The sequence below is a fragment of the Columba livia genome, chromosome 1 (genome assembly GCF_036013475.1).
Source record: "Columba livia isolate bColLiv1 breed racing homer chromosome 1, bColLiv1.pat.W.v2, whole genome shotgun sequence".
Lineage (NCBI taxonomy): Eukaryota > Metazoa > Chordata > Aves > Columbiformes > Columbidae > Columba > Columba livia.
Genome location: NC_088602.1, coordinates 12769273 through 12794940, shown reverse-complemented (window position 1 = coordinate 12794940; position 25668 = coordinate 12769273). Strand labels below are relative to the sequence as shown.

At 44.2% G+C, this 25668-nt stretch overlaps 1 protein-coding gene across 1 annotated transcript; it reads right to left on the bottom strand.

Moving 5' to 3' along the window:
• PANX1 (pannexin 1) lies at positions 1-25374 on the bottom strand. Its single transcript, XM_065039981.1, has 5 exons — positions 25108-25374; positions 14787-14926; positions 6419-6642; positions 4750-5420; positions 1-2375 (listed from the first exon to the last, which is right to left on the bottom strand). Exons 1-5 carry the CDS (start codon positions 25286-25288, stop codon positions 2290-2292), a joined length of 1302 nt encoding a protein of 433 aa, XP_064896053.1. The 5' UTR covers positions 25289-25374; the 3' UTR covers positions 1-2289.
• Between the last annotated feature and the right edge of the window lie 294 nt (positions 25375-25668).

Genomic DNA, 25668 nt, shown 5'->3' with positions numbered 1-25668 from the left:
TATAGTTCACAAATTCTTTTTATTTAAATAACCAAGAAGAACTGGTACATATTTTATTGAACACTTTAGAAGACAACAAGAGATTCACTGCAGCAAGTCATATTTTTAAATACAAAAGGGGAATTAGTACAAAGTTCAGTTCAGATCCAACATGAAACACGAACATATTGCTTTCAGGAGCTTCAAGTTTGTAAAGATTGAGAACTCTACTTACATCAAACCGTTCAAACACATCCACATCACAAAATCTTAGTATTGCACTATAGCTCCTTGGTCAAAACACACAATGCACAATGTGCATCTGCTTTGCCCACATATAAAGGACCATCAGCAACACATCAGCACACAGACAGACAGAAATGATCTAGAAAAGGTCAGATGGGTTGTGGGTTTGCTGGGAGAAGTATGGCAGCAAAACTGAGCAGATTGGGCTACCAGTATCCAACACAAGCCCTGTTTCTTGCTGAAAATGCAACAGACACCAGGACTGCAGCTGTGCTACTGTCCTGTGCAGAGGTAGCACAATACTATGGCTTTAAAGACTTTCTTTTAAATAAGGCTTTTCTTAGCTGAAAGCCATAAAATAACTGAAGAGTTCTTGTAATACTAGCACAAAGTATAGTATGGCAGCACTCAGGGATCCACTTGTTTAAAAACAGCTGTCACATCCAAGTAAATGCACTATCTCTGCAAAATCTGCTGTAGTACGTAAACAGTTCTGTGCAAAGATGGTAACACCAATAACTTCTTTTTGCCCCTCATCTTCAGCCATATGGAGAAAGCTAACAGTCGAGAACACAACAGCAGGTGACACAGATGAACTGGAAAATGGAAGTCCTGCCTAGCTATAAAAGAGGTACTCCTTTGTCTAAAAAGACAGCCTGCAAGAGGTGACAGGCAAAATATTTCAGTTGCATGGAGATATAGAAAAAAAAAGTGAGTATATAACATTTGTGAAAGACACACACTGCCATTGTGGTGATGAAACCCCCACCCACCTCACCTCCTACCTACAATTCAAGACAAAGGTAATTTTAATGCTAACTGAAGGCAGAGGTCCTGGGCAGGGGGATAAGGATATTAAAGCTGAATGCTACTCTCCCCAAACAGTACAATAACAAACAGGAAAGTTATCCAGTTTACAAATGCTTCCCCTTGTCTGTTCCAACCCCCCTCAGCATCTTATCTCTAATTAAAATAAGTCACAGGATGTGCAGGAAGAAAACCTTCCATTGTATTTACATCTCCCTCACTTTGGCTATGGAGTGCTTGGCTCTGCTGAGGCACTCAGGTGCTACTGTGATACAGATAAAACTGTCTTCTCAAGTGCGTTTTGGAAGACAGCACAACTAATATTGCGTTTGATACTATAAACACGTTGAAACAATTTCCACACATATAAGCATTACTACAAACCATTACAGAAACGGAACCAGTTTCACTGATCTTCAGTCCAAACCCCAATGCAGATTTGTTGGTCACTAAGACCAAAACAACTCTGAAATAGAAATTAACCGAACTTTTAGCTTACATATCACTACATTTTGCAATACAAAAAGTGTTAAGACATTAATTTATTAATACATAGAAAATTTGAAATCCCTAACATTTACAGTACCCACTTATACTAAGTCTATTTGTAGTTTCTTTTCCATCAGTGCCAAGTAAATTAATCCTAGATGCCACAATTGAGCTGGGTAACCAAGACACCTCAGGCTGAACAGAGCAACCTCTATTTTTCCTGGGATGACACAGCCAATATCAGTGGTGAGATACCACCTGGTACACAGATTAACCAGACTCACTCAAAAACCCTAAAAATCCCTTTTTTAGGGCAGAGACCCCCCCAGCTACCTTAAACCCCAGAACAGAGATGGCTGCTCCTTGCAGAGCAACATTTCAGAATGCAACAGGCCATCTCTTTTTATAACCATGGGGTTGTTCCCCACCTCGGTACAGTGCAGTGCTGGCTCTTCCCTGCTGCCAGTTTCAATTGCATTCAGCGCACGTCGCTTGTTACTCACGATGGGAATTCTTTGTTCTTATTGCTCCTTGTGTAGTTGTTTTGGGTTTTTTTATAATAAATAATGAAAGTCTACAACATGCTTTTTCAGATTTTTTTGCAGATTATTATACGATAAGTAGTTTCAAAACAGTTTGGCCTCTGAGGAACTGGTCGGCTTTCAAGACAGTTGCATTCGAAGAGCAGCACCCTGTGTTGAGTGCAGTGAAGGTGGAGGAGAAGCCCTCTTGTGGTATGAAGCTCTTGACTAATGCAGCATGGAGGCATCAGCATGAAGAATCAATAAGTCTTTGGCGAAGTTTTTTATCTTCTCTTGGACTCATATTGCCACTTGCATCATGGTCTGTCAAAACTAAAGAAAAAGTAAACCTTTAGAAGTGAAAAGGCCATCAAACCACTCAACACATTTTGCTCTGGTGAGACCCCACCTGGAGTCCTGTGTCCAGCTCTGGAGCCCTCAGTGCAGGAAAGACATGGACCTGTTGGAGAGGGGCCAGAGGAGCCACAGAAATGATCAGAGGCTGGAACAGCTCTGCTGGGAGGACAGGCTGAGAGTTGGGGTTGTTCAGCCTGGAGAAGAGAAGGCTCTGGAGAAAACTTATTGAGGCCTTTCAGTACTTCAAAAGGGCTGATCGATAAGAAAGATGGGGACAGACTTTTTAGCAGAGCCTGTTACACTAGGACAAGCAGTAATGGTTTTAAACTAAAGAAGGCAGATTCAGGCCAGACATGAGAAAGAAAATTTTACAGTGAGGGTGGTGACCCTGGCCCAGGTTGCCCAGAGAGGTGGTGGATGCCCCATCCCTGGAGACATCCCAGGCCAGGCTGGATGGGGCTCTGAGCAACCTGATCTGGTTGAAGATGTCCCTGCTCATGGCAGGAGGGTTGGACTAGATGAGCTATGAAGGTCCCTTCCAACCCAAACTGTTCTATGATTCTAAGGTTCTGTGAACTGCCACTGAGACGGTGCTGCAAGGCTGGCTGTCCTGCCCCGTGCTGGAGCTGTTGAGCTGCCTCCAGCTGCACCCCCCCAGTTGGGATGTGGCACCCAGAAGCTGGACGCCCTGGAGTCCAGAGCCAGCATCTACCACTGTTTTGTCAACATGGTTACTTAAAACATGCTGATGTTACTAGTGACAGAAGGAAAGACGATGAGCCACAGGTGAAGCTTTGCAGACTAGGAGTGAACCTGCAGCTGCACCCGGCAGGAGAGGGTTGCACCAGCCACAGCTGGTCATGAAATGGCAGCTTCTTTCTGCAATGCATTTTAACAGAGTTTCAAGCATAAGTTTATTCTGCTCTGGAGGAAAAGAAGTCTTTGAAGTGTTTTCTTGATACGAAAACAGTCTCAAAAGTTCTGCTTTCAGATAAAAATGAGTCAGATTTTCTACTAGCTTTTTCAGCTCCTTGAGCAGAGACCTCCATCTTGAGCTCTTAAATTCTCCTACCAAAACACACTCACCTGTAATTTCAAAAGGGGACAGACAGATTCAAGAGGAAAACTATTTTCTATCAGAATTACTCCACGCTGCTGTACTAGAGCCGGCTGCCAGAAGTACTTCTCATAGTCTGAAAATAATTGTGACTGTTTGTTCTGAATTCCCTGCTCTATAAATTGACTTCTCCTCCAAACCTCAGCCTATCAGAACTGCTTGACCCAAGCATAGAGGAACAGTTACCCTCTGGATGCTGCTGCTTCCTTTTTATTAAGCACAGGTCATACCTTTCTGAAGAGAAAGTAGATTTAATTTTCTCCTGCCTTTGAAACAGTTCTTCAGCTTGCCCTCAGCATTGTGCTCACCTACTTCGGTCAGCTGCTAAATGTTTTAAAGCATCTTCACTTCCATGAGTGAATGACTTTGTGAAGAGTCTCAGCTCCTTCATCGAGGGGATGTAGACACCAGTGTCCTGCTCCTTCTCTGGGCACAGTTACAACAGGGACTGTGCTCACATCAAATGGGAAGGAAACTTTTTGATCCCGTTATGCCTCTCCCTGGATATTTGGCTTCTCTAATTCTGCACTTGAGGAAGGAACTGGAATCATTGATCATTTTGGCAAAATTGACTTTACACTCAATCTTCCTTTCTCTCAGGAGCATGTCCACTGGCCCCAGTCCCACTTCCCTTCTCTTGTCATTTTCTGTTCCTTTGCCAGTGGCATTTCTGAGCATCAGACTTATTTTTACATTCATCTGAGATTTCTGCCAAAGCCTGAATGAAGCAGAAGCAGCCGTTACTACTCTTGTGAGCTAATCTCTGAGAAACAGATGTCCTGAAATCACCGGCTTCTTCAAGCGCAGCCTACTGTAGACCGATCTAGTGCTCTTCTAGTGCGTAGGTGGTCTTAAGGAGTTCAAGTCTAGACAGCTGAAGCCTCTTACTGCTAGAAGAGAGATGTCAGCAAGGACCACCAGCTTAACAGACACTTCAGTGTCCAGCCTGTACCACTGACTTGCAACACTGCAATCTTCTGGCACCTATGTGAAGTTATAGCAGCTATACTGCAGACAAGATAGCATGGTCTAAGCAGCTCCACTTTCTTGTAGAATATATTAGAATTTTTTTTGTAGGAATAGACATCTAGATGGAACATGCTTTATTTTGCATGAATGGATTTTTGGTTTAATGGATTCCTTATCTCTCTGTTACAGCAGGTTTGGATGTGGTGTTTTTGTGGGGTTTCTTACTTTAATTTTTCTTTTTAAAGAAAGAACAGGTCACCTTACCTTGTAGCTCTGTTGCATTTTTTTCCAGATCTTCTGTAGTTGTTTCTTCAGACTTCTCCAACACAGCTGTCCCTGGCTTGCCATCTACAGTGTCTGTCTTAATAGTACCAAGGTTTACCAAAAGTTGCATGACATCAAACTTCTCAGAAACTGCAATGTTCTCCAGCACTTTGAGGCATTTAAATGATTTAAGTTCACTCACATTTTCCTCAAGAAAGAGGAGGTAAAGGCTTAAGTCATCAAAACACTTTGACTTGAGTTTCAGAACATCGAAAGTTGGCAGGATTTCATACACTTTGAGAATACCTGAATTCCATCTCCACGGAACAAACATTGCATACACTACCAGTGGCATCACTAGAAGATAGACTAGCAGGTTAATGTAGCTGAGTACCTTGAAGACGCCAACAGCAATAAGCTTGCACTGAACCACTTCTGGAACAGTCGTGTCATTCTTTAAGATCCCAGTTTTGATAGTGCAGAGAAACTCATCACTCAAAGAGGAGAGGCTAATGTAGTAGCCCAGGTAGAGACATGCAATGAAAATAATTATTAGGGTGAGTAAACGGCAGATAATATATTTAATTATTAGGCATTTGGAATTCTTCTTTGTCTTCAGGTACTGCTCCACAATTGGGTATTTAAAGTGGCTTTCAGATATTTCCCACAAACTGAAAGAAAGAAAAAAAATACGCAAGTCACACAGATCAGATGCTGCAGCATCCATCTATCTCAAATTTCATAGAAACCTAGTGCTCTAAAACAGACATGAGATTGGATTTGCTTTTACTAGGGTAAATCAATGGTAGTTTTACTGAAGTCAATAGAAAACAGAATAGCAGGTAAATGAAGAATATTGACTCTATAACACAGAAAAGCCACTTAAGAGACAAAAGAGCTCAAACATTAGAAAATGGAAAAAAAGTATTGCCCTCACAGCAACAAAACCACATTTTTGTTTTTTTCCAATACAAAACAAATATAGTAAGAAAATCCATGAGGAAAAACAGACTTCTCAAGCATTTGTTTGGTAAGAGCACACTGGAAGGTTTTTTCCTTGTCAAGACCTAACTCCACATTTTAAAGAAGGGGCCTAAGTCCCCATTGCACTTCTTGCACCCCCACATGCAAGGAGAAACATGTACCCTGATTGGGACGAAGGAGAAACTGGATCTGGTTAGAACCGTCCACCAATCTGATCAGAGAGGGGGCTTTTGCTTTTGTTGGTTTTGGTGTTTGGTTTTTATCTATTTTTTTTCTTTAAACAGAAGCTTTGCAGACTTGGATCTGAAAGCATAGGAGATGACAAGTGACTGACTTTGCTCACAGCGTGCAAGTGACTGTCAAGAACATTGAGACATAAGGACTGCAGCCACCCCCATTTTCTTATGCTGTCATGTGTAAAAATTAACACCTACTATCACTAAAGAAATCAGGACATGCCAGGTAAAGAACTCATCAAATGTTTTCTTTGAAAAAAGGAAGTTGTAAGTTCCAGTTCCAAGTGCCCACAGTAATGATTTCAGATATCTTCATTTTTTTAACCAAATTTAAAACTCTGTCAGGTTACCATTCAAACTGTTGCACCAAGTTTCTAGGAGAGCGCAGGTGTCACATCTGTTAAGAGCTTAAGGAAAAGAGCAAAGAAAGCCAAGCCCCAGCACCTTACCTCTGTGTCAAGTTCTCATTAACAGCTGGAACCAAGTCAGTAGGGTCTCTGGGCTCTCCACTGCGGATGCTATTAGCAGCTTTGATTGCCCTGTTATAGGCTTTGTCAAGTTCTTCCATAATAAATTTCAGGTCTGAGGAAAGGTGAGGTGCTGCAGTGAAGCGCCAGAACAAACATGGTAGATACAGCAGGATAGCGACGAGCAGAAGGATGTATGGGAAGAACTAAAGGGAGAAAAAATTCAGATTAGGTACTACCTGTATAAAAAATGTCAGCCAGTCACCATTCCCTCTAAGTCTACTAAATTCCCTGTAAGCCTATTAAATTCCTTATAATTTTATTTAAATGCCTTCAATAAGCCCAGTTTTGTGGCTACTTCAGTCTCTAGATAAGTCCTCAAGAAAGAAAACTTCAAGAAAGGCTCACCTTTAACACTGAATTAGAAATCCTGCAGGGATGGGCTAACCAGGAACACGATTGTTTCAGACACCTCATTGCAAAGCAGACTCGACTGTAATTTTACTGTACATCCCACTAGAGGTAGCTCTTCCTCACCAGCAAGGAACGAGCATCAACCCCATATCTATGTCACAGCTGTGGCCTGTCCCCTCACCACCGCAGGAGACTGACCTCACAGGCCAGAGGGATCCAGGGGATTCCTTCTGGTCTCCTGGAATTGCTGGGGAATGCTCATCTGCCCAGCACTTTCATTGAATCCAGGTGATCTGCACCACTAAACCACGCTCACCAAAGGGATTGTCCATAGTCACGCTCAGGAATTTCTTCCCTCCAGAACTCTAACCCATACCAGCAGCCAAGAGCCCTCAGGTGTGGGTTCTGCTCTTCTTTCTGAACTGCCAACTGCTTTCAAGCAACCTGAGCAAGGTCATTCTTTGGAAACACATCCTTAGCAGCTGCCATCTCCCAGCTCTCAGCTCTACTTGCTGCACCCTCAACATGATCTTCCCCCTACCGCCAGCAGCCTGTGGAAACTCCACAGAGCTCTGCCCTCACTACCTCCTCTCTTCCCTCTTTCTACACAGCAGATAACCTCAGATCACCTGGTTTGTTGGGGTTTTTTTGTTTTGTTCTGTTTGGGTTTTGTTGTTGTTTCTTTTCTGTTTGGTTTTGTTTTTTCTTCATCTATCGTTTTCAATTGAGATGTAAAGCTCTGGCATGTCCAATATGCCCAACAGTTCAAAAATTTACCCTTCATATTCTCTCTGTGGGCAATGCCACTGGGTCTCTCAGGTCAAAGTCCTGGATGCCTTGGTCTGTCCAAAGCTTTATGGTTTCACGGCCAGGCTCTTTCAGTCCTCTGAATCCTATCTTATACAGAAATAATCTATCTACAAACACAGTTTAAATTTATCTAAGCTCCTCTAAGCTGCTGCAACACCTCATCCATAAGCTTTAACAAATGTCAGTTTGTATAAGATTGCTGCAAAGCCTGTTTGACTTCACTTACTTCTATGCCCTATGCCTCTTAGCATCCTTCCACTGGTGCCAGGTGGGGAAAGAAACAAACACCTGATTGAGTAAGTAGCGGCCAAGGATTCTTACATTGGTTTATACCACTTGGCTCTACTACTCTCTCATCTGAAATCTGACAGGCATCAGAGGCTTTATGAATTCCCTTTCTGGCCCTCAAAACTGGAAATGCCACCAGCAGTATCCGATTAGTCCTTGGGATCTCTTTACCCTGAGGCCTACAAGACATGTGGCAAGAGGCAAGACAGTTGACACACTGAAGTCACAGCCCAAAGCCTCCACTGTCCCAGGCCCCATCTCTTCCTTCATACCTAGAAAAAGACTCTGTGGGCACATCCTGCGCTTGTGTAGCACATTGGCATCAGCCTTTTTGCTCTGCCCCAGACCTCCTACAATCCCACCCAACTCCCCTGCCTCATACGGACTGTTGTCTCACTAAGACCAGCCTCTGCACCTTCCCTCGTGCCTCCTCCTCTCTCCGATTACTTTACCACCATCTCTTTGCCTAGAAGCACCACACCACTGGGCAAAGGAACATTTGCCACGTGTTTTCTGGGCTTCCACTTGCCAGCCTCTCATCACTCCCAAAACTGCAGCTTGTGGCAGCATGAGAAAACACTGGGCTGCTCTTCTCTGAATGGTCTCAAAACCAAAGCAGCAGCATGACCATTAGTGCAGCTCTTTTTGTTTGGAAACAAAAGCCTGTGTTTGTCAGCCCTTCCACAGCACTTGATACATGACTCCATCCTTCTCGGATTCTGGCTTTTTTAAAATAGAAAGATACACTTGTTCTATTTGTTGACAGTACGCTTAGATAACTAGCAAATTGGTTTGAATCATTAAAATTTAAGGCCTTGAACTGACAGGCAGAAGTGAAAATGCAAAGTCATCTGGCATGAGTCCTAGATTTCAGAGCAACAGACTCGGATCATCCAACTCATCTGACTACATTTTACAGTCACGCATAATGACTTTTCATTTTAAGAGGACTCCATGGTATTCGCACGAGCACGAGCATGTGCCATACACGCACATGGCTTATGTGCTTACTTCCAAGGCACCAAATACACAAGGAGGAAATGCTACTTCCGTCTTAGATAGTTTGAAGTATTTACATTAAATGGGAAGTGTCGCTGACTTCAAGAACTAGATGGTCAAAGATATGCCAGAGAAAGGTATGGCCCTAAAAGTAAAATTCATTTTTTCCTTTGCTGTCTAGTTATCAGGTTCCTTTTTCAATGGCAAGTTCACAGTATTAGATTTAGGATGGTATGAGATTGCATAACCGAACAAAAGTCCTCTGAAAGGAGATTAGAACAGATACATTAGAACAGGTGCAATATCCTATGGTGCAAAATGTTCCTTTCTGATCTTTATTAGAGAAAGTGCATTGAGGGCTACACCACCATGCTTCATCCTGGGTGCCCTGAGCTTTCTTTTTATCTTTGCAGCTGGGTGGACATGAAAGACAAAGACCTAATGACTTTGCCTCTCAAAAACAGAACAGCAGAGCTTCAGCTAAGCTAATCCAAGTTTCTGTACAGTACTAGACAGTACTAGACTTGACTAGTACTAGTACTAGACTAGTACTACTGTATTATTAGAATTCAGCACGAGACACACAAAACTAGTAGTGCCTGCACCAGGGACTCAAACTACAGTCCCTTCCATGCTTTCTTCTAAGTATTGCTGAGCTCCTGAAAGCTGAAGCTGATGGAAGCAGGTTGACCTGCCTTGCTTGTCCCTTGCTCTGATGTCACGCTGGGTGGGACAGCAAGCTCCCAAGCAAGCAAAACACTAGCAAACCAAGAGGCCAACGGCCCCTCATTCTGTACTGCTGCAGCTCATTCCACTTGACAGGCCTTTGAGCACTGTGTACATTACAGGCCATACCCTTCCTCCTCCTCCTGAAAGCCAAGAGCACCTGGTACCTGATACTACCTACTATGAATGGAGAAGAAAAATAACCTGCATGCATGCAGTCCAAACTCTAGAAATCCATTTAACACACTGAACTGTTTGGAAGTCATGACCATTTATTCAAGTGTCTGCACTTGTTCCTCTTATGAAGATTACCTGCACAAAGGGAAGGTGTATTTTCCAAAACAACTCTGTCTCACCAGAATTTGTAAACACCTACATTCAGATAAATACTCAGGATGGCATGAACCTTCTTCACATCATTTCAGTTCCCAAAGCACATATATAGCTTTCCACTGATAAAGACATAGACTGTGATAGCGCTATAGGTATCAAAATGAATTCCTAATATTCTCATGTCATGATTATTTTCACCATTTATTGGGAGGCCAGCTTTGATGACATCAGTCTGTTCAAGTTAATTAGGAAACAGTTAACTGTTCAACCAGAACATATGCATGGATATAGAAGTGTTCGAGTAACCTGTCTGCAGAAGTACATAGAACACTACAATAATGAAACTGTCTTTTAAAGATGCATTAGTGTCACACTCTCCTGAAGGTGAAAGCAAAAATCCGACTAAACCACAAAACGGTCTATTATATAACATCCCCAGCTTCAGCTGTGCTAAGATTGAGTAAATACACAGCAAATAAGTTAAAAGTACATTTAAAAAACTTCTTCATAAGGTCAGTTATGCTTTTATCATCCAAAGAAAATGCAGCTGCCAAGAGTGGCGTGACCCAAAAGGCATTTTCAAAGACTTAATCTACAAAAAGCTTGCCAAGGTCTGGATAAAAATGGCTGGCAGAATACAAGAATCATTTTAACAACATTTGGAAAAAAAAACAACACAGTTTTCTAATTATACTGCATTTTCAGTCCTTATTTCTTTGGGCAAACACTATTAAAGTGACTGCAAGTATTCAGACTTCTGCCACACCTAACAGTGGTCAAACACTAAGTACAATAGCACAAAGCTGTTGGGCTGCATACGTCTGAATTGCAGGCTTGAGAAAACGCACTAGCATCCAGTGCTCACAAAGAAGGAAGCACTGAAGTGTCTTCACTTGAGATTAGAATATTTCTCATTAAAAAATAAGATCATGGTGATGTGTCTGCTTCTTCAGTTCCTAATTTCTGTGTGCCACTGTGAAAAGCCCAAGCAGACACCTGCCCCCAAACAGGCTAATGACAGCCACGACATGTTTCCAGAAGCAAAGGTATTCATCTCCCTCTGAATATGATCCTATTCCTACTTGAGTCAATGGGAGACGTTTCATTGGTTTTGGGGGCAGAAACATGAGCTCTAAATGACTCATTGTTCTGAAGGTTACCATGTGGTTATTATCCTGCCTTCAGAACCGAAAGTGAATCTCAAACCATACATGACCTTTTTACCCCACCTCTTTCTTTCTTTGTTTTGATACAGCTTTAAAAGTTTCTCAGTGCACTACAGATTTAAAAGGCTTTGCAGCGCAGTCTCCTCTTCCACTGAGCTGCGAGGACTGCCCACCCTCAATGGCCAAAAGCTTGTTTCTATTCCAGTTAAGGATCAAGCTAAGTTTTATAAAAATAAGTTCTCAGGTGGAGCACTCATCTTTAGAGACAAGAAGCAAATTATGTGCACAGAGGGAGCAAATCCATGGCGCTTCCATCCCGCATCAGCACTGTCTGTCTCTCTTTTCCACTCATTTTGAGAAACCAATATCTCTATTCTGACACTTCAGACAGATACAAGAAACCTCTTGAAGGAATTAAGCCTGAATAGAAAACTTCAGAAGAAAACTGAGAGAACAGAAGAGCGAAGCCCGACCAGACTAAGTTTCATCAATGACAAACCTGAAGATGAGTCTTGTCAGAGTACTCAACCATATAAGCATTTTGTCAGCTTTTTCAAAGAGGAGGAAATCTCAGTGTTAAACTAAGAATATGTGCAGAACAAATCATAGCCTCTTCTTTCAATCTATCTATCTGCAGATACTTTGTTTCTCGAATTGTACTTTTGAGTACACAACTCATTTTGCCTTCTGCTAAGGGTTATCCAGTGTGAAGAGTTACACCAGGACCACTGGAAATTTCAAACAATCCTGTTCTCCAAGGAGAGAGGACCTGGGCACCCTCTGGGAGTGCACAGACCAGGCAGGGAACACAGAGAGTTACAGTACACCTCTCTGCTCCAAAACAAGCTTCCAAACTGATAAATTCAAGTGTTGAGAGAGCAGAAAGGAGAGCAGGTAAAGGTGCCCAAGCTTTGGGGATTGCCCAAAATTGAAATATACATTTTACTGATTTAAAAAAAAAAAAGAAAAAAAAGAAAAACAAATGAAAATCCTAGTGCAAACTTGTATTCTGAAATAGGAGATCAATGGGAAGGTTTCAGTTTTTCTGCAATGTACGCTGGTTTTGATAATCCTTCAGAGCCAGCAGATGCCTAGAATAAAAGCAGGGCACCTTGCTGCAAGCTGGCTTCTTCACCAGGAGCTACACGGTCCTACTTCCACTCTACACCAAGATGAGCATCATCCTGGGACAAAAATGTTCTATAGCACTTCTGACAGAGCACAGGGAGTGTGCCATAAGGAAATCCATTCATTTCCATCAGGAACTGGGGCCTAAAACTTCAGTCCGCCAAACCCATAATCTAATGCCTCCTTAAGCAGCTCTTATGGACCCTTCTAGCACGGCGACATAGCCAGATGTTAAGTGAGCCAGAATATTATAAAGAACCCAAGATGCTTTGCAAATAAACGCACTGCTGCTCAGAAAGCAGACAAAAAAAAAGCCTTAAGTGTTGTCTTAAGACAACATTGTCTCTAACAATCCCTGCTGTTCCTCTGGATGCACCCCTGCCCTTGCACTGTTGAGTCAGATCTTCTCTCACCTCAGCTTACGTAGGTTCTCTTGTCTCATTAACATCACTGTGCTCCACAAAGGCTCTGCTCTATTTTAAAAATAGTTATGTAGCCAAAACCTGCAGAGCAATGAGGTTGTATGTACCTTGCAGCACACAGCCTGCACCAGGAGACAACCCAAGCCCTGTTCTGCAGAAGTGATCGGCCCCCATGGCAAAGTCACCCAGCAGTGCAGCCAGCAGCTGCTGGCCCTGGGTGCCACCAACAGACAGACACCTTCACATGTTCCCACCACGCTGGGAACCAAAGGTCAGTGTTAACAGCTGCAACACTGCTCCTTCCCTGGAAGCTTGTTAAGCACAGAAGTTGATGAACAACCACTAAAAGGATATTAATTAATACTGTCCTATATTAATTAATACTGGCCTCCAAACAGCATCTGAAGCTCCCAGTGCTGGCTCAGTGGAAGGGTAGGTGACTACGTATGGATTTAGGAGATTAAGAGGAGGCACCCAGCCTCTGCTACAAGCTCTTACTCAGACACACTTCTTGTAGTCAGTTTGCAGAGTATTTACAAGGACACATCACATACCATTAAGCTATCATGGAGGAACTGGGGGAAAAAGGGCCCTGCATCAGTTGCTGAGACAGCACTAGTCAGCAAATTAACATGGATTGCATCATAAAAGTATGACTATTTAGGCTATTAGTTAAGCCTGGCGAACTAGGACACTTACAGCTATCAGCAGGTGACTATGGCATAAAATTCAGTGTAAAGAAATCAGGTAACAAGAACTCATTCCTGCAAGAGAAAGGGGCAGCAACATATCCAGGTTTGCAGGTGGAGTTTCCACCCAGGCAAGCCACCTGCATTGCAGGATGTCCCAGCAGCTTCAACTGGGCTCTGCAGAAGGTCTGGCTGAAGTGAAGTGGGACACTAAATGAGAAAGACAGAGTTCAGGCTACAAACCAACAAGGCTGGCTTTAATATTCATGAAACCCAAGACTGCTGGGTCAAGGTTACAAGTGGTGCTAACTGGAGAAGGCAGTAGTAAATGCTTACGGTTTGTGATTTGAGTCAGCAAATGAATGAGAGACAGCCCTGAATAGTCTTTCAGAGGAGATGCCACCAGCTAAGTGGATAATAAAAGCTGATATGCCAGCAAAACCCAGAAACACAGGTGCTACAGGTCCCAGACCTGATCTCCCTCTAATACCAGGTTCTCCTCGGCTCCCAGGTGCCCGGGGGTTATTTGCTGGGGCAAGTAATAAAAGGCTTGGAGAAGGCAGCACACAACACCCTAAACTTGCAAAGCTTCAACAGCATTTCTTACTTCAGCATCAGCAGTGCCCAAGCAGGGTGATGCTGCCTCTCGAGTTGAGTCAGCTCTAGGCCTTGGCACAGCATTTACTCAGAGTTTGCAACTCCCACCAAAGCTCAGTTCACCGCTTAGAGACAGCTTAAGTATCTTAGTGCCTACCACACTGCTTACCCATGAAATAAGTCTCTTATTGTGCATTCAGTATGATGATGCTTCACTCAGAACAGTGAAAACCAGCTCACAGTGTGCAAGGGAACAGCCCACAGAAGCTCAGAAGAGCACACTGAAGACTGGGTTAAACTTGTTTGTAACAGGGATTAATTTAATCTCTCCCAAAATGCCTATTTGCCATTAGATCCTCTCCATGCAAAACTGGTCAAGTGTAATACAATAAAAATACGAAATATTTTTACCATCCTGTTTTCCTAAAGTAAGCTTTTGATACAAGCATTAGGGTAGTTGCTGTGTCTTGTATCCAGATCTTAAAATAGTTCCTGGCCAAGGCCAGGTGAGGCACTCAGATCCAGGGCAACACAGCAACATTCACATTACTATTACTCTTGTGTCAGATAACTGCTGATATTTGTTATTATAGCACGACAGACTCTTTATTTAAAAGCAGAAAATACGTTCTTTGGAAGTAAGGGCAAGAAAACATTCTCTCTAAAAACAGAGTTAAGTCAAAGCCAAAGACCATAGCAGAGAAGAGAAGCAAGAAAAGTGAGACAAAGGCAGGCTTCTATGTGGGGACAATTTTTGCAGAGGGAGATCTGTACATACTTTATGCAGCCACAGGGGGATGTTTTCTAGGTTGTTCTGGAATGGTTGCTTCTGCTGCACAGCCGCCCAGCAGTAGGAGTCCACATAAGCAGCTTGTCGCCAGGAGAAGGAGCTGGGTGCAAAACAGCTTATCTGAGCACCTGGGAAAACAAAGCAAAAGTTATCACTGCCTCAAAGGATTAAAACAAAAAGAAAGCAAGTTTAGGAAGAACAGTTCACAGTTGGGATTTCACGGTATCCAAAACTATTAGGTAAAGTGATGGAACGAAACACAGCAGCTCTGCAGGGGGAAGAGTCACTGAATTCCCACTGCACTCAAAGGGTGATACTCCCACAAGGGCTCTCTGATGTCTTCTGAGGGCTGAGACAGTATATTAGAAGCACCTGCCTTTTAGGCCTATTTTCACAAGTTTTGGGGGGACACGACCTCCAAGTCTCTCTCGCTTGCACTTCAATCAGGTTGGCCAAAGGGGAACCAGCAGATATAAAGAGTGACCAGATGAGGCTGGTTTCCAAAGGAAACAGCTGCCATCACGTACTATTATGCCCCTGTGTTTCCCAAATGCATGAGCTACCACTTATACATTTATTGAAACAATACCTCAAAACACCATTCCTGCAGCCCAGCAGTCCTTGATGTAAAAGCAAGTTTGGTCCACAGTGCTGCCACTTCTTCTGCCTCTGACATTGCGCGTGTGTCTTGAGGCATCCAAGTTACACGTGTGAAAACAAGGAATTCCTTGTGTAACTTCTAGCAGAGCAATTACTGCCTTCAGACACCTCCAAAAGGCACCAACGCCCTCATCACCAGCACAGTGATGTGCTCTATCCAGGATCAGGCAATACCATCATCATCCCCACTCACTCCCAGCACTTCTCCAGCTGCTCAGGACCTTCAAGTTAAGAGCAGGGCTCTAACTGACAGCGAGAGCAGCTATTAAGCCAGCCTCACCCCTAGGGTCAAATTCTGCTCTGACCAGCTACAGGCACCAGTTGAGTCCTACTGCACATATCTCAATGAGGACAAGTGGTTGCTGGATGTGGAGTATCAGTGGCTCCTTGGGTAAGAGCTAGTAAAACAGCAGGAGGGGGTTGATTTTCCTTCTGAAGCTTTGATAGTGAAAGTAAAAAAAACAAAACAAAACAAAAACCCCACATGTTTCCAGCTTGCTTTCCTAAAGTCAAAACAGAGCTGTTTCACCAAATGGTTACACAAACTAGAGATCGCTCTTCCATGAACATGCCTCTTTCAAAGGCAACCTTCAAAACTTCCTCCAACACAACACCAATATCAAAAGAGCAAGAGTGGGGAAAATATTGATGCTTATTTTTTTTTTTGCTAATGGTATCATTGTGTACTTTATAAGGAAAAAATATTTTGTATAAGATTGTATCATTTGTGCCTTTTTGCTGGTTTAGCTTTTAGAGAATAAGGACTTCGTTTGTAACAGGAGACCACTGCATTTGCCTTGTAACTTGTATAGCCTTTTTACAATGTAGCATAGTCAAGGAGCATTACGAATGACAGCCTTTCGTTATGAGTCACTGTTATAATTATTTCTAAGGCTGTAGGATCATAAGGACATGGTTTGGTCTGTCACAAGCCTCCCTTATAGAAAACAAATTACTGTTTATCAGACCAGAGCCCATGTGATTGAGCAAAGTTGGCACCAGACAAGCGCTTGCGCTCCCCCAAAGCTTCAGGAGTTTCTCCTTTCCAGAGAATTTCCATTAGCTGTGGAAGCTCAAGAAACAATATACTCCAGGAAAAAAAAAAAGAGCAGGCAATTGGAGTGTCTGTTCTCCACTGGATAGGGCCCATTTATGCTCTGCTCTTAAAGAACTTAATGAACATCCTGCTGGCTGTGCCTGGTGTGAAGCAGCAAACAAGTGACCCTTTCAAATCACGAGCAACTGGAGCGTTCAGAAAGATGCTTTGTCCTATTCTTGTCTGTGTATCTGCAACCAGAAACACACGCCATGTGCTCATTCTCCTTAACGGGTGGGAAACCACTGGGAGTGATGGCATTTAAACTGGTGAGGCAAAAAGCAGCCAGTCTCCTTCTCCAAAGAGTTGTGAGCACAATTTCATACCAGAACAGCTACAGCAATGCTAGTGGTGCAGCAGGGCCGTGAACCTGACTCTTCTGATCTCTGGGATTTCAGCGGGGATATTGGAAACCTTTGGCAACTTGACTTGGGAGCCAAGCAAAGAGAGCTCAACATCAAGCAGAAGCTGGGGACACTCCAGCTTGTTAATGTAATGTAATGTAATGTAATGTAATGTAATGTTAATGTAATGTTAATGTAATGTAAACACTTGTTAATGTGAATTACAATTTCAAACTAACGCTTAAACAAAGCAGTTGTTTTTGTGCATGATCTACACAGAACACATATTAAATTCATCTGAAAATGGTCACGAAGAAGTAATAGCAATAAGTCTGTACAGATAATTTACTTCATGTTGGGCTGTTCTGGAGGAGGTGAAAAAGAAAATCTGTAGTTTTTATTAGAGTTGAAATCAGGCAAAGGGCCAAATGCCTTCCACAGAGTCCCTGCGCGCACACACATTTGAAAGGCTAATAGTCCTCTGCTATCAAATGAACAGCCTCTGGACTTGGTGACATGAAATCATTCCCCGTCTCCTGCTCCCACAAGTAATAGAAGAGGGAAAAAAAATCAGCAGCCAAACCCATAACAACAACAGGGAGATAAAATACACAGTGAGAAGGATGAAAAATAATAAATGACTGCATTTGTTGATCAGTTGCCACAACAATCTTTGGCCAAGTTATCGTTACGCTTGGCAACACACTTTTTTTTAAGCCTTCCCTGGTACTAAATCAGCTCTGGACAGGGAGTGATGGGGATTTGACTTACACTTTTGCAAATAAATGAGGATTTTAAAATGCCACTTACTATGGTTGCCCTAAAGAGAAATCACCCAAAAGAGCTACAGAAACTTCAGACAGCAACAGGTGTGTAGTCATGAATGATAAAAACTCACTTTTACAAGTGCACTGAGGTTATCGGCTGGTTGCCAAGAGCAGGAATTACTCGCAGGCATGCAACCCCGTGCAGAGTCCAGGCCTGAGTTACCGCAGCCGGCGAGCAGCAAGGCCGAGCTGTCACCCCACCCCGCTGTGGCACGTCTTCATGTGTGCTCTGCCAACAACCCCAGCTATCTCCCCCTTGTCTGTGCCACGAGAACCCTCTTCTTCTGCAACTGGCTCCTCTTTAGCTCCCATACAGCACTGTAAAACCAGCATGGGGCTGCCTACAGGTGGAAACCCTGTGCCCTGGTAACCCCTTTCCATCCACTTTGTCAAAGTCTTGCAGGCTGATTTGGGAAGGATCTGTTATCTGGTGTCTAAAAGAAGATGCTCCAGTCCCAGCTGGGACTTCTTATAGTTGAGCTGCGAGCAGTTGGGCTCACTACAGCTCCTTTTGCCCAAACAGAGGTGGAAATTTTGGTATTGATGCTAAATGAGCAGGACACAAGTCACTTCTGCAATGTCTACAGTAATGTCCCTGTAGATGCTTTCCAAAAGATAAACCTACCTACAAACAGAAATGCACAGAATCCCAAGGAAAATCTCAAATCTGAAGGAGAGAGTCCCTGTTCAGTATCCCACTGCTTTGCTGGGTGCAAGGTGGGAAAAGCAGAGGACTCAGCATCCTCTGGATGTATCCCATACCAGTGGGATCATAAACCTAGCAAGCTGGGCTGGTTTCCTCCCCAGTGGTTCAACACCCCCCTTCCGACTTAAACATCTAATTAAGAAACTACAACTAGCTGAGAGTATTTCCAAGAATCAATGTTAATCATATGCTGAACTATTTTTCCTGAACCAGGATGAGGTGGTTGTAGTTGACAGGATTAAACCTTCAGTAAATAATTATTTGGTTTCTAATACACTGCAATCACTGGAAAAAAAAAAAAAAAAAAAAAAAAAAGATTTGCATAAGCTTGGATGAAAACTTAGCTATTAATTATTACTATAATTTTCCACCAGGCAAAATGAACTACCCACCTGATTTTATCTAACAAGAATTATCCACGTTAGCAGCCAACAAAGAAAAACCCACAAACAAGAAAATCAAGGCACATATACACAACATACAGACTGCCAGGCACCATCCAACGCACATCCTCCACCCCAACATTAAAAGATTTTAAAATATGAAAAAGATGTCCCATTGCATGCCAAAGAAGAAGCAACTGTATGTGTGGGTGTACACACACCCATTAAGAGGGGACCAGAAGGAATGTTTTTATTAGATTTATAGATGCTTCCCATGGACCAAAGTGGCAGGTTGGGTGAAACAGAATAAATACAAGTTTGTTTAAGAAGAAACTATGGAGAGACACAAATGAATGCACTGGAAAAAATAACCTGTTTCCTGAGATTTACTTTGGCAATGGAGAAATAGCAGAACGTCAAGCTCAGGTGATGTGATGTTCAAGTGGAGCAGGTCAGAGGAGCCAACAAGTATCTTTCCCCCCTGACGGGGCTGCCAGTTATCTTGCAGAGAAGTCTCAAGACCATGCACTGGGAAAAGAGCTGGGTGATTATCAAGCATTGCCTTCAGAGCGATAGGTTTTTTGATTCATGGGAAAAAAACTTGTGGATGAATTTCCCACCAGTGAGATTTAAGGAAAAAAGTTTCCCTTCATCTGAAGGAGAAACATCTCAAACAGTGGTGATGACCACCTGGCCTCACTGCCAACATTGGTGACACCCCAAATCTCAGGCAACAACAGAGGGCCATGACGCTTTTTAAATTAATTCTGACATCAAAAGCAGCCTACCACAGTTTCTATAGGAATTGCAAACCTGGCTCTGTAGAAGTTAAACAGAAAAAAAACTTATCAGCAGCTCAAGATGTTCACCCAAAGACAATTTAAACTTAACATTAAAGGAAATGTTTTTACAAGTTTGACATGATGCTATTTACCGAGCACAAGTTTGACTTCTGCTATTTACTGAGCACTCCTTATGTGCCAAAGAGCAGCACGGTGTACGCTGCTGTTGTCTGGGGTCTGCACCTCTAACCAAAGACGGTTCAAAGGTCCCAGTTTGTGCAGCTGCTCCAGACTCATGCTGCTCACACACTTGTTGTCCTGTCATTAATGCCCTGGTTTTCAGAGCATCCTGCTGAACTAAATGCAAGATGTCCAAATGTCAACTACCCCATTTTCCCGAAAATAAGACCTACCCCAAAAATAAGCCCTAGCATGATTTTTTCAGGATTTTTGAGGATGCTCGAAATATAAACCCTACTCCAAAAAGAACCCATTGTTACAGTTCATAGTAAATAGTGTCCAGGCAGCTATACATGTAAAAAAGTAAGCATTTTTTGGAGCGAAAATTAATACGAGACCCTGTCTGATTTTCAGGGAAACAGGGTACTAGCATACAGCCTGCTTCAGCAGCACGTGGAGATGTTAATCAAGCTCTCAGCCAGCAGCTGCCATAGTAATAGTCTTTGGCCTAATTACACCCAACTTAACTTTAGTCCCCAGCTTTTACAGAAGTCACAAGATAGGTTTATTTCCCAAAAGCCTCCCCAGCAACTTGTGAATGTGAAGGGAGAGGGACATCAGCAGAGAGGGCCATCAAGGGGGTAGCTGAAGTGGAAAGGAGCCTAATTCAAAAACTTAGACTATTTTTTTCTTGTATATTTATTGTGGTTTAGTCTCACAATTGTATTTTTTTTTCCTTGCTGTACATTTAATTCTCATGACTGAGAATCATGATTACCCTGTATAGAGATGAAGGCTCAGCTGGACATGAAATGAGGGATGCTGCAGGTGGGCACTGCTAGGGACCCACAGAAGCTGTTGGGATGGGGCAGCCAGAGTTCCTCACTAACACCCTTCACCCAGTGTCTTCTGCTGGCCAAAGCACCTCAAATCCCATAGGCAGCCAAGTGAGGGGATGGGAACTAAAACAAACAAACTGGGGAAAAATAAACCCTCCCAGAAATTAGGCAGAAATTGAGTGGGGCAAGTAAGGATTGTCACCACTGGCAGAGCCCAAAGTGCTCAATGGGGACATTAACCCCATGTACAGCATAGGATAAGGCTCTACTTCTCCACCTTTGTGCACCAAAGATAAGATGCACCAGAAAGAAATAAGACTTTTTTAGTGTAGGAAATCTTCATTTTGATAGATGAATGCAGAAGCTGTGGGTTGGTCTATGGCCAGGTGCTTCCTAACCCAGCATCCTGACACAACTCACAAGCTGTTAGCGCTACCCAGACCTTCGGGCTGATTATACACAAGTTTCTTAGGTACCTTTGCTTAACACATGGTGATTTCTTGGTCCTGGGAAGGTTTCCAAGGAGTTTTGTTGTATTATAAAATAAACAGAGATGCCAAAACAAGAGGATTAATTCATACCAGCAATGTATGAGCAATGCACAACCAATGCCCAAACTGAACCTGTAGTAAGGGCTGCTGGTGGCCACCACAAAATTCCCTTCTTCTCTCCTCTCCAGCTCTCCCCCTTCCTCCTCGTCTCCTTTCCCAACCATCACCTCCCCCGTGAAGCCGCAGTGAACGCAGCCAGCAGACGCTGCCCAAAAGCTGCTCTGTACAGAAGGTCAACTGACGTGATTTGGTGACAAGCAGCTGCTGGGCTTAAGCACACATGAGCAATTCCCAGTTGCCTTCCTATGGAAAAAGATGCAAGTATCTGATGTCGAGTGGACAGCTCTCACATCTGCTTTTCCTTCTGCTGCAACCCAAGCCAGCCACTGATATTTTTCCCAGAACTAACTTGGAAACAAGGCTCTGCCAAAATTAAGCAGCTTGTTTCGATTTTCTCTCTGCTTAAATGACTTAGGGCTGCAGCATCCTGCTACAAGCAGTACCTTGGTAATAAATATCTATGTTTTCAGCTAAGCTGTTTACAGTAAGCAAGTGTATCTCACAATATACACACACAGAGTTTAAAAATTGGAACCGCAATCCTGGCTCAAAGTTATTCTTATTAAAAACATGGTCATGAAAAAATGACACAGATCAAATCCTATTAATTTGGGGCTCATACATTGCTGAGAGTGCTCCTATCTTTATTTTTCCTTTATAGGAGGCATGTGTGATTTAGCTATATTTAGATGGTTTCTGTTACCATATGACCTGATAATCTGTAGTATATTTACCATAAGAACTGACAAATAATATAAGGAAATAATATCAGGCCATAAGAAATATAGGGATACACAACACAGTCCTCACAATCCTATTGTTATTTTCATTTTCAAGTTCCCAGTATAATATATATTAATTGTATAAATAGTATAAAATAAGGTCTAGCTGTAAACAGATAACAGGTGCAAGATTTCAAGTGGGAAAACGACCCAGGGTTGGCAGAAAACAGCTCAATTACAGCTAAGTCCTACCAGAACCAGCTTAAAGTCATCACAAACCTGCAGTTGACCATGGGTTTCTAAAATATAACCAAGAATAAACTTGGATTAGTGCTCCTCCTGCCCCTGCAGGATGCGGAAGCGTGGTCCAGGCACCAACCCCAGGAGTGTCGGCAGCGCTCACTGGCTGAGCCTCCAGCACAGAAACCGTCTGTGATATCCAGCTGGAATCCCATTTATTTCCCGAAACTTCTATCAAAACTAGAAGTGACTTGGTGGCTTCAGAGAACCTCTGTGGCCTTTGTAAACATTATAATCATTTTGCACAATTAACAACAACCGCATGTAGGAGGAAAGTTGCAGTTATCTGACACTGCACTGCGAGGAAACAGGAAAGCAGAGCGGGAGGGAAGGTGACAGCTCGAGGTGCCAAGAGAAGTTTAGGCAGGAAGAATGTAATTATCCCAACAAAAATGGGAGCCGAGCGTTCATTTTTGGAAAGGGTGTTCAATTTTTGCACCCAGAGGCAGAGATACTTCCACGCTGTGACTCACATACCGCCTTCACAACCCCTTCTGATTCTGTGTTGCTCTTCTTTGGGCCTAAAACGGACCCTATCATTTTCTCCTGGTTTAGCTCTCCTGAGCTTCTTCAGAGCACAATTACACCAGGAAGCATTTGAAAACAACCCTTGCTTTCTATTTTATCGCTGGCTGAGCACTAGTGCTCACAGAACTGGGCATAACCAGCCCCCAGGACCCTCTCTAACCCAAAAAAAGCCTTAATGGGAACAGCTTTGGGACCTCCCATCAGCAGCCAGCCCGCCAAGCCACAAGGGCTGTGGCAACAGCCGTAACAGCAGCGTGGCTGATGCAGTATCACTTTCTTTATGGAAACCACGTGGTGTAGTTTCACTCACACCGGAGCCCTGCTGTATTTCCAATACTTATTTTCATAGTTATTTTTCAAATAGAAGAGCTTGGTTTTAAACCCCATGCTTTCTTCTAGCAGGTTCTCAGGATTACAAGCAAAATAAAGCAGATGAAAGATGTAGGGGGCACTTTGATTCTCACTTTATGAATCTACTGGAGTCACAGATTCAATTTGAATTAGTTTAATACTGAAATATGTTACATATAGCATGCACTGAGGCCCAAATGTTTGACTAGCGAAGATGAGAACTCATCCAAAAGAAAGGCACACTTCACCAAACTCTGCAATTCAACTGTGTTTTGGAGCTTTATGTAAGGAAGGAAAATTAAATAGATACTTCTGGACAGCTCATAAAAGAGAACTTGACACACAGGCACCATTTCAAACTGAATCCAGTGCTTTTAGAGGAAAAGCAGAAGGAAGAACTACGGAGCCCATATACAAGTTAGTATATGGAAATGCCAGCCCTCTTTTTCATTTCTTTAAGAGGAGGAAATGTGCATGTATCAGTAGCACACCTAAAAATAAAACCAGCAGCTTACATTACAGAAATGCTGCAGCATCCGTCCAGTCTCTGACTGACCAGAGCTGTCATGGGGCTCAAATCTGGTCTTGGCATTTCCAAACTGGCTGCTCTTGACCATCAGTGTGGTTACGCAGGCCACAGTGCTTTGGGTCAAAACCACAGCTATTGCAACAGGTGTGTAGTGAGATGTAAATAAAGCAGTCTGTGGCATCTTATCTCTTAAGCAGTCTGGTATCTGATTAATGCTATTAATGACTGTTTTGCAGAGATTCACCACTAATTCACAGTCTCATTCCAGCTGACATTCGCTTGACTCAAACCTACAGCTGATGTATCTCAGGTATACAACACTGATTGTCAATGAACAGGTACACAGTAAATCAAACTATTTCTGAAGGGATGGAAGCCCAATGATTCACCCCATCTCAAAATGGACAGTACTGCTTATTTACCTTTGACATCTTCATTCATATAGTGCTATTTAAATGCAGAGCAATTCTTACAAGCGAACAGGTTTTATCAGCGAGCCCCCAAGTTACAAGTCTTGTCATTTGGATTTAAAAGTCTCCTTATCATTTCAGACTCTGAAAAGGGCTGACTATTAGGCTGCTGCACAAGCACTTCTGTAATTTAGTGATGGGGGAAAAAAGATAGGAAAACAGTTAGGAAACTTGGCCATTCTTCTGTAAAACACAGCTTCATCTACAGAGTCACACCAGAAGTGGAACTGGAACAGTTGCAGAAGCGCAGCAGAGCAGGGGAAAGCTTTGGAGAGCCCTTCCACTGCCCACCCTGCCACACATCCGAGGAGCTGGTGACCAGCTCCAGTGTCCAGCCAAGCCACCCACAGCCCATGCACAGAGGTCAAGACCCCTTTTCCTTGGCACTGTCCCTGACAGCTGCAGAATGACAGCGAGATCTTGTGGCACAATCCTCCAGGCACCAGGACCCGCAGCACACGGGCAGTGTCCAAGGCACAGCTCGGCAGGTCGCTCACAAGGCTGAGCAGCGTTGGGGAACAAAGAGCAGCCATGGCTGCATCACCCTCCTGAAATCACACCCGCGGGAGGAGATGCAGCAGCTCAGCTGTCAGGGCTCTTCCTCAGGAGGTGGTAGAGAATGGCAGCGGTCAGGGGATGCCCCAAGGAGGAGGAGAGCATGGAGCAGAGCGGGAAAGGCCAGCCGGGATGCCCAGCACACCTGGGCAAGGCTGCACGGAGGCACAGCCTGCTGCTAGGGATGCTCTCCGGGAAGCTGCTCCCCCTCCTGCGCACTCCCCACGGCCCAAAGGCGCCTTTTCCCCCACCCCCGAGTGGAAACCCCTCCTGGCATCTGGCAGCTGAACCCCAAGGAACGCTGCCCCCCCGCCCCACGCCCCCCGCGCTCCGAGGCTCCGCACCGCTCCCCCACCCCGCCGAGCCCTTTGTCCGCCGCGGGAGGCGCCGGGAGCCGCGGAGGAGCCGGTCGGGGAGGCCGGTTACCGATGGAGACCTCCTGTGCGAAGGCGAGGGAGATGAGGAGCAGCGGCAGCCCCACGGCGATGCAGGTGACGATCTTGTCCAGCGCCAGCTCCAGCCGCAGCCCCTTGAATCGCGTCTCCGGCGGCTCCTTCAGCAAGAAGTCGGAGAAGACGTACTCGGTGGCGATGTGAGCGATGGCCATGGCGGGCCCGGCCCGGTTCGGAGCGGCACGGCACGCCTGGGCTCGGCCCCGCCCGGCGCGGCTCGGCAGCGCCCCCGCAGCCCAGCCCGGCCCGGCCCCGCTTCGCTCCGCCCAGCGGGGCGGAGAGACTGTGCCCCGGTGCGGACTGGGCCGCCTCCCCCAGGCCGTGTCGGGGGGCAGGAGGTGGGGTCGCTCAGCCCCCTTGCCCGGAGCAGGGCCCTCCGGCCATGCCAGGTGCCTTGGGGCGTCCCCAAGGATGGAGACCCTTTGTCTTAGTTTGTGCCCATCGCCTCTGGTGCTCTCGCTGGGCAGCGCTGAGAAGAGCCTGGTTCCATCTGCACTGCACCCCATCGGGGGGTTGCACACATGGGTAAAATCCC

Bases quoted from the DNA above. Each gene is read 5' to 3' on its own strand.
- PANX1 (XM_065039981.1), bottom strand. From the start codon at position 25,288: ATGGCCATCGCTCACATCGCCACCGAGTACGTCTTCTCCGACTTCTTG. The intron at 6,643-14,786 runs GTATGTACAGAT...TTCTCCCTTTAG, and splicing joins TCCCCCTGTGGCTGCATAAA to TTCTTCCCATACATCCTTCT. The intron at 2,376-4,749 runs GTAAGGTGACCT...CTTTTTCTTTAG, and splicing joins AAATGCAACAGAGCTACAAG to TTTTGACAGACCATGATGCA.